Source organism: Medicago sativa, chromosome 3 (assembly GCF_051527215.1).
Source record: "Medicago sativa cultivar Bolivia chromosome 3, Bolivia_mono, whole genome shotgun sequence".
NCBI lineage: Eukaryota > Viridiplantae > Streptophyta > Magnoliopsida > Fabales > Fabaceae > Medicago > Medicago sativa.
The window spans coordinates 91166329-91175507 of NC_140751.1; the positions used below are offsets into that span (position 1 = coordinate 91166329).

At 31.9% G+C, this 9179-nt stretch overlaps 1 protein-coding gene across 3 annotated transcripts; it reads right to left on the reverse strand.

The window, feature by feature from the left end:
- Window positions 1-965: 965 nt before the first annotated feature.
- On the reverse strand, window positions 966-8436 carry LOC146941875 (Pseudouridine synthase family protein). Of its 3 annotated transcripts, none has more exons than XM_085755724.1 (12): window positions 8320-8436; window positions 8187-8230; window positions 8009-8086; window positions 7750-7845; window positions 7589-7676; window positions 6204-6282; window positions 5849-5931; window positions 4971-5036; window positions 4093-4149; window positions 2777-2887; window positions 1999-2237; window positions 966-1380 (listed from the first exon to the last, which is right to left on the reverse strand). In XM_085755724.1, exons 3-12 carry the CDS (start codon window positions 8017-8019, stop codon window positions 1281-1283), a joined length of 930 nt encoding a protein of 309 aa, XP_085611850.1. In that variant the 5' UTR covers window positions 8020-8086; window positions 8187-8230; window positions 8320-8436; the 3' UTR covers window positions 966-1280. The 3 variants fall into 3 exon arrangements, with proteins under 3 accessions (XP_085611850.1, XP_085611847.1, XP_085611849.1); XM_085755721.1 differs by having other exon boundaries at window positions 7750-7850; XM_085755723.1 differs by lacking the exon at window positions 4971-5036 and having other exon boundaries at window positions 7750-7850.
- Between the last annotated feature and the right edge of the window lie 743 nt (window positions 8437-9179).

The following is a 9179-nucleotide window of genomic DNA, read 5'->3' on the forward strand; positions in this document are numbered from 1 at the left end:
ATACTCTGCACACTACTTCCAAAGTATTACTTTTAAAATTAACCAATAGTTAATAAGGATAATTTGGTAAAATAATCATTCTCTTTCTTTTAATCATTGCATTTCTTAATATGTGTGTAAACACCTAAAACGACACTCATTTTGAAACGGAGGGAGTATTAATTACGAGTTTGTTTTTACAAAGTTAACGTATGATACATTTTGCGGCAAGGACCGGGGATATTATGGCTTTACCATTACACCCTCAACTTGGCCAAATTTATTTATATCCTTCAACAAAACAAATTTCATGTTTACATAATGAGAGAGAAAAGAAATTATAATAATTCTTTCAGAAAAAAAAATTATAATAATTTATAGAAACTGCGTTTCGAGTTAAGAATTTATTGACAACACATAATAAAAAATTATCCTTTCCTTCAAAAAAAAAATTATCCTTATAAACTTTTCCTGAAACTAGCGTTCCTTTACAAATTAGCTTCAAACATTATACTATAGTCTATAAGTGCAAGAAAGCTGTCAATTTGTCGAGTAGTGGTGACTCAAGTCAGTATGAATACCAAACTTTGGACGTCTGGTTCAAACCTGAGAGTTGGGAAATGCTATTTTTTTGGGAAAGCACTAGGACAGAACTATCAATTTTAATTGTCTGTAACAAATTCAAGTTTCCTTTTCAGTCTTTGAACTAAAATTTCTCCCAAAGTAGATTATAAGATTCAAACACCTAGCTGTCAAAAAAAAGATTTGAACACCTAATATTATTAACAAAATTCGTTTGTAGTTGCACTTCACTTTCAAAAACTAATCCTGATTAACATGATCAATTATACAAAAATAAAACGTGACAATCACAAACACTGCATCTTGTTTTGAAATTGGTCCGTAAGTGCAGGCACCTGTTACAACATATTCCTTATAAAACTTGGTTTATGCTTTCCACCCATTACCTTGACAAATGCAATGCATTCAAGTGTAGTCAAACATTGTTTGACCGAAATTGAGTAAACTTGCACTAATGAAGTATATGGTCATCTTTAAATACAAAACATCCCATCATTAGATCTTTTCCCTCACTATAGCAGGGACTAAAGAATAACAATGACTATTCTGTTTCCTCTCTAATGAGCCTTAATAATAGCAAGATTTTATAACCTGCTCGCTAACCTGCACAGCTCAGATAAAAAACGTCCATGACGTATAAATAACCTGGGATCAACCCAAGTTTATTAGGTTTGATTGTCGGATAGAGTTGTCGTATATTTGTTTGCAGCTGTATCTAGCTAAAGTTTCGCCCAATCAGGATATGGGCATTCATATGTCCATCCAGGTCCAGAGTACCGCATACAATGTAACCACAAACCTTCTTCATCAGTATCATATCTACAATTTAAAATTTGGCAAAATATATTTAGTGATAGATCTGTCTGAGGTTAAAAAAATACAATGGTGTTCGTGAGGCAGAGTAGAAACCACTGGATTACAAGATTAAGTTACTGGAAGTTTAACATAAAATAAACCAACAAGTCACATGTAAGCTTACATTCCATAAAATATAAATATAAATAGAAAACAAAACTGAAAAACAGAGAAAAGGAAAATCATTAACGTGTGGTTTAACTAAATGTCTTGGAAAGGTCATATTGTTGCACCAGAGACTTTCAACATTTATTTGGATCAACAGTGGAATGAGCAATGTCTCCATATTTGTATAGAAAGTTTTTCATTACCAAAAATTAGGGGTGTACATGGGTTGGGTCAAAACATGTAATGTAAGCATTGTATCAGAGGTTTCTCTATTATGACTTCGACTAGTGACATAACAATGAGGGCTTGACCACAACTAAAAATCTACCCTCACAACCAACATCATTATACTATAGACAGTTAGGCATAGGCTTGAACCCGAAATAATCTGTATTAACTTTCTTTTCAAGTTAGTACAATACAAAGCAAGTAGCAAATATTTTTTGCTTTTTATGAAGTTAAAGAATTGCATACCCCTTCGGTGCCAAATTTGGACAGTTGGTACACATAGGATCAATGCTAAACTCCTCATTGGAATTTTCTTGACAATCTTTGGGCACTTTTTCACCGAAATTTGATGTCAAAGAAGCATCAGATATGCGAGCTGATCTATCAGCAGTTGACCCATTAATAGATCTATCAACAGTCTGCTCTGAGATGTACAGCATGTCATTGGCTATTGGGTGTCCAGAAGACTGTAAATGAACGCGTATCTACACAAAAGGTAGGTACTTACTAGCTCCGATATTTGCATAGTATTAGGTTTAAATAAGATGAAGTGCAGGATGCATTTAGTTGATTGTTGACTTCACATTTTCAACTGCTTCGGCAGTTTCCATTCTATCTTTATTACATATATTCTCTATAAGGTTTATTAATGAAACAATGGCAAGCATATATGTGTATATACGCTGGGATAGCATGACTGGCTTGAAGCATGTGACCTAATCAGGAATGTGTTGTCAGTGACTGTTGTGACACATCACTAGGAAGTTCACATGCTAAATATATCCATGCAAATGGCAACAGCTCAGCATCAAAACCCCTTGAAGGTACCAGCAATGTTTTTTGGTTGGAAAGTAATGTTTAGAATAAAGATATAAAAGATACATGAAAGGAATTACATCAACATGCTAAAAAGATCGACACTACGGAAAAATATTAAAATAGAGCTAAAATAGAAAGCGTACTCAAATAAGCAGCTTAAGTCTGGAGAAGAAGTATCAATAAAATCCGCCAACAATTTTTTTACCTGATGAGTGCGGCCAGTGACTGGTTCGCATAAAACAATACTATGAGTACCATTGCTACTAATCCGGGTAAATTTTGTGGAGGCAACCTTCCCTTTTGTAGAGTCTCTGACCTTCATTATCAAACATATATTCACTTAGATTTATCATATAAGATAATTTCCTGCCTTGCCGCCACTTTGAATTTTAATTATCAATAGAATGTATCAATTTCATTTTTCTTCCAACAATGATTAGTTTTTACCAGAACGTCATAATAACCAATACAATAGCCAACACCCATGTTGTTTTCTGAACTATCCTTAAAGACTCAATTGATGGTGAGGACACCCAAGAGGTTTTAAATTTTTATATTATATTTCTAGCGTGTGTCCTTCTCGCAATAGTCCTTTTGGCTTGATATCAGCATTATACATAATCCATCTATCTTGTAATTTAATTTGATTTTACTAAAAGAATGCAACATATATTGGTCATAAAGATTTTCATATAATAGGTATGAGAGTGTGAAACTCTATACTGGTGATCAAAATCTTAAAAGGTATCTAACAATTTTTGAAGGAAAGGTTGTTATATCACTACTAAATATAGTTTATGATCATTTAGATAAAGGTCAAGTGTATGTTTGGATTCAATTTTGGAGTGATCAAAATTGATTCTAGAGGTTGTAGAATTGATTTTATCATGTTTGGATGATTTAAAAGATAATTGATTTTGCTTGTTGAATTAATTCTACTTGAAGCTAAAATTTAAAATTTGTAGTTTTCGGCTTCTACAATTGATTTTAGCCTTAAATTTATTGTTAAATCCACATTTACATAAATACATCCAAACATAAATCACTTTACATTCAACTCACTTTTATCCAAAAACAATTTATATCACCGCAGAACCAAACACACTAAAAATAAATGTTTTATACGGTATCATTTATTTGAGTCATTTTAAAGCAAAAATACTTCAGTTAAAAAAGTTTTTCACGGAACTAAAATATATATGCTTGAATATTTTTCTCTGAAGCTAGAAAACTAGCTCCTAAAAATAACCTATATCATAAAAGCAGTTCTTTCCGATTCACTGATAATAAGAATAATGTTACACTGTTTTCATTTTATTTTTAGGAATTTGTAATGAAAAAGGTGAAAACAAAACAACAGAATCTCGTGTTCACCATTTCATGTACAAATATGTGAAAATAAAAAAGAGGTTGAAATAAAGTGACGTTCAAAATTTTTAGTGAAAAAAAAATAATGTTTTCTTAAATCAAACAGGCCCTAGATTTTTCTACCATGAAACAATATAGAACCAAAGGCCTCACCTCTGCTGTGCTTCTTCCTTCTCGAGCATTATAGTCTATATTGGCATCAACAATTATCTGAAAGGTAAAAACATAATCATGAAGAGAATAGTATCTCAATTTTGACTGGTAGAACAGAACTTAATCATTCATTGCTAAATTCAACACAGCCCGGAAATGAAAGTTCTTTGAAGTACAAACAAATAACTAGTCGTCTTAGATAAAAAAAAAATTGGTTAACCAGGGTATGTTTAGTTGTTACTTTATGTTTTCATACTTTAGAAACATGCCCAACAATATGTGCACACTTCTTAAAACTCAAACCAAGTACTGTTTGAAGGTTTTAAGTTTCAACAACCGTTCTCATTATGGCAATATTACAGTTAGTAACTTCAATTAATTATACTGTTATCAGTGGACAGTAGTGCAGCATTATTTAGCCAATGTGACAATAAACACCTGCACATGCCCATCCTATTGCTTTTTCAAACACAAAACTGCAAAGTGCACATATATCTTGCATCCATCTTATTCACCATCTGTCAAAATCTCTCTTAAGCCCCATAAAGAATGCAACCAAAGCCTCATAATTGAGTTATTTATGCATCTCCAACCAAGGTTATCTCTTTTAGACCCAAAATGATAGTCTAAATGACACTGTTAACAAATCGAGTTCTTTAAATGTCAATAAAATCCTTAATGATACTCCAGAAAAAGGATTATTGAAGTAATCAATAAATAATCCTGATGATGCTATACTATGTTAACAAACAAAAAACGAAAATAAATGATGTCACATTGTTATCAATTATAAATACTTGCAGGGTTCATTTCTTCAACGTGAACCCTGCAAATAAATGATATTAGTATAGTAACTCATCCGAGGCCAAATAAAATACCTCATCCTCGGGAAATTCCCCAACTACTTTTGCAATATATTGTTTCTTGACTAAGCCAGCCTCAATCTGTAACAACCAAATTCTACAGTTATAATGGAGGTGTAGGAAAAAGTTTTGGATGTTGATATATTTGTTGTAAATCAAGCATAAGAAATTCTGTCAGATATCAATAACATGAGTACATCACACAGCAACTGAACAACTTTCTTTTCTGTTTTCTTTTTCTTCCAATACAAATCTTACCAATAGCTTTGTATATGCAGCTTAGAATTCAGACATTTGTTAATTGCAGCCAACAATGGTCAATTGAGTTTACATGATAATCACTATTTTTGGATATAATATATATGGGGATATTTGAAATTAAGAAGCTCGATATACAAAAATATCAGACCTCAACCAGAACCATTTGAAAAACTAGATTCCATTAACCTTTTGTCCTCATGTCTGGAATTTATACGAATATGTCGACAAACAACTTTTGTAAAACTAGATTCCGGGACAAAAATATACATTTAAACTTGCAATATAAAAGTCATACAACTCATACCAGTTTCAAGCATAATTTGCTAGTTATGTTTATCATACGCAAGTTAGCTGTTCAGAGCACACCAAAGATTATAATTCATAAGTCATACTTGTATTTTTCTGATGAAAAGAACTAATGAAATCTCCTATATTTAGTCAGAAAATTTACTTATTAAAAATATTGGTATTTATAAAGTCAAGAAACCAGACAGCTCAAATGCTTAAGCAAAATGAACTACATTGCTCACTAAATGTCATGAAAAATTAAAGAACTTCAACTTTATTTAAGATTAAATAACGTAAGAGAAGTAAAAGAGTGAAAAACCAGACAAGTCCAAGCCCAAACTTACCTCTTGTCTAAAACTGTCCGCTTTTGTAGCATTTCTGGCTATAATAAGGAGTCCGGAGACAAGGCGATCCAGTCGATGGACAGCTGAGACAATCATGTCAAGGAACATTGCAAGTACGAAAATCGATAAAGTCCGGGATATAAAAGAAAAATCAAGTACAGAATGGTAAACTCTGAGAGATTAAGGGAAAATGAAAGTAAAAATTGGATAGATACATTCAAATATAAGTATGCAAAATGTGCACGGGAGAAGCTATATTTCGATGTAATTTCAAACTGACAACCTTATCATTATATGATACACCTCTTTATGGTGAAATGATTATATAATGGATTGAAAATGAATTTTTGGATACGAAACAGAGGCGCCAGCCCATGTTCTGCTTGAAGGATGCCAACAACAGTGTTCTTGCGATATTGACCACATGGATGAACCTATGTACCAGCTAAAATTCACAGCTTTAGTTCAGTGTGTAAAATGCAAAGCAAACTATCATTACAAAGCACCAGACCCTTAGGCAACTAATAGAAAATCCATTAAAATTTAAGGACTTCGATTACCGGAATAAAGGCCTACAAAGTATTGCAAAGCATCATTTTTAAATTGAATATGACCAATCATAAGAAATAAGTGTAAGGATGGTGTTCAATTTTTTTTCTTGTAGTGGCAACTGCGTGAGAGAGAAAAAATGAGTGTTAAGATTTAAAAGACATTAAAGCTTCATTAGCCAAAATGATTGATGCAAACTCTAATATAAAATTTAAAAAATTATAATTTCAGTCTTTTGCCAACGTTTAAAGTAGCTGGAAACCCAAAACAAAACAGTGTTATAAGTGCTGCTGAATGGCTGCTCGTGGCACTTGGCAGTGAACCAAATATTTGTCTTACAGACGGCCAATGCGAAGGCATGGCAGTTATATTAAAATTTTAATTTTAAAATACATACAAATGATGATGCTCAAATATCCTTCTCAATACTATGCAACAAATGCTATAAAGTCCTCATGGTGAGGTATACGGAAGGGTCAGATTTAATATATTCTTTATTGAAAACATCCTTAACTTTGTATTTGCAAGAGGATGATTTAACAGCTCAAACCTATGGCCTCCTAATCAGATATTCACGTAAAATAACCTCAACAAGAATAAGAAAAAAAAAATTAAAAGTTTATAACAAAAACAATAAAATTATAAAACGTAGTTAGGAGATTATTTCACCAAATGCATTTCAAATTGAAGATTAAAAGCATAATTCAAAACACGTAACGATTGGAAATAGCTGTCTAAATTGTCGGTGGAAATTATAGTGTAATCATTGGTTGTTATCTTTACTGTTTAAAAAGAAAATACTTTTATTATTTATATCGATTATTTGATTTAATGTAACTAAATACCAAAATATTTTTCAGACTATCATATAAATAGTAAAGAAATTGTGAGAAGAGGATAAGCTGATTCTCTCTATTACTACGGGCCTACTTGGACTGGCTTATTTTTTAGCTTATGAAAAATAGCTTATACAAATAAATAAGCTTTTATGTTAATTCATAAGTTCTCGCTAACGAAAATTGTATCTTCATAAGTTGTTTTTCCATAAACTATCATATGAATAATACATAAAAGCTTATTTATTTTCATAAGTTGTTTTACATAAGCTAAAAAATAAGCCAATCCAAACGGGCCCTGTATGTGTTTTAGTTACATGGGCACTCTTCTAATCCACTTATTAAACTTACTTACCGGGACAGATGCAGGCTTACAAACAGTTAGCACATCTGGTTCTGTATGAAGAATAGGAACATCACAAGCCATCACAGGTGGTTCATGCCTGAAACCAAAACAGCATCAGTCACAAATTCTATCACAACCTATGAAGAAAAGCATCAAATGTTTTTTCAAACCTGTGTAAAAAATGGCTTATCTTTTGAGATGATTTAACTACGTATGAAACCGGCACGATTTCACCGTCAACTTGAATCCTTCCACATTTCACCGCACTAACCTAAGATCCATACAAACAATCAACTAACCGAGCTAGCGAGCAACATCATATAGTATAAAATATTAATGTAAGAATGTCGTATTGAAAATCAAAATTTTGATGTGAAAACATCATTTCTCAAACTTAATATTGATGATATACTAAGAAATGAAACTTACATAATATTCATAAGGTCGACCTTTAAATTCCTCAGCGAATAAATCTACAATAGTTTTCCCCGCCCATCGATTTTTAACCTAGCATCAACAAATTGAAGATTTATAGGGTTTAACAAGGGTTTTAACAGTGTAATGAGAATTAAAATAAAAAATGGAAAAATGAACAAAGCGAACTAACATGAGCGATGAATTCGAAGTAGTATGGTCTAACAAATCGAATTCCTGCACGATATAAGAAGAATTTAATGATGAAAATTCGATTTCGAAGTTGTTATTGGAATGTGTGGAACTTGTGAGAGAATTGAAATTACCGTTTCGAACGATGTAATCTTGCGGTAAAGGAGGATTTGCTGGAGTTTGCCACACGATATCCATACACTCTTTCTCTTCTCTCTTTCTCTTCATCGTCTTCAATCTTCCAACTCACGAGCCAAGAAATATTGCGAAAAACGACGTCGCTTTTGTCGACGTTGCAAGTTGATAATCATCATCGTTTTACACTTCCAGCTGGGCCAGCTTGGTTTTGTTTTAAGCCCAAACAAATTGCATCTTTTTCTAAAGACAATTGCTCATCTCACATACATAATTTTCCTTTTCTAATACACCACTCTGGATAAATTTTATATTATTATCCCAAATGTTCATTTTTAGAAGTATATATCTAATTTTGTCAACAAAAAAAAAAGAAGTATATATCTAATTATGAATTTATATTTCATTCAAGTGAAAAAAAAATTCCTATGATAACGACACTTTCAAATATTCAATGAACAATTTTTCTTAGAGATTACATAAATAGTAAATTATATATGAAAATGGAAATAGATATAAATCTATTTTCTTGAATAAGATCCAAATGTTTATAACTATTCGATTAACCATCCCTGTAAGTATAAGTACTTGTGTCTTTTAGTCATCTTCAACACACTACTTTGATCTTAATTTTATGAAACTAGTATGGATACCCGTGTCAAGCACGGGCTAGAGTTTCTTCATATTTGAGGGAGATAATATTGTGATGTATCAAATGTAAGTTATAATCTAACATTGAGTAGAAGAATGAAGGTTGAACAACAAATAAGTGAAAAAATTCATACACTTAGTCCCTTAAAATATTGGGTGAAAATGTGGTATCGTTCTTATTTGTGTGGTTCCACTCTATTCGATTCAA

Excerpts from the sequence above, each read along its gene's own strand:
- LOC146941875 (XM_085755721.1), bottom strand. The coding sequence starts at position 8,413 with ATGAAGAGAAAGAGAGAAGAGAAAGAGTGTATGGATATCGTGTGGCAA. Across the intron at positions 7,851-8,008 it reads GTCGACCTTATGAATATTAT|GTTAGTGCGGTGAAATGTGG; the intron begins GTAAGTTTCATT and ends TATGGATCTTAG. Across the intron at positions 5,932-6,203 it reads TGGGCTGGCGCCTCTGTTTC|CTGTCCATCGACTGGATCGC; the intron begins GTATCCAAAAAT and ends TGATTGTCTCAG.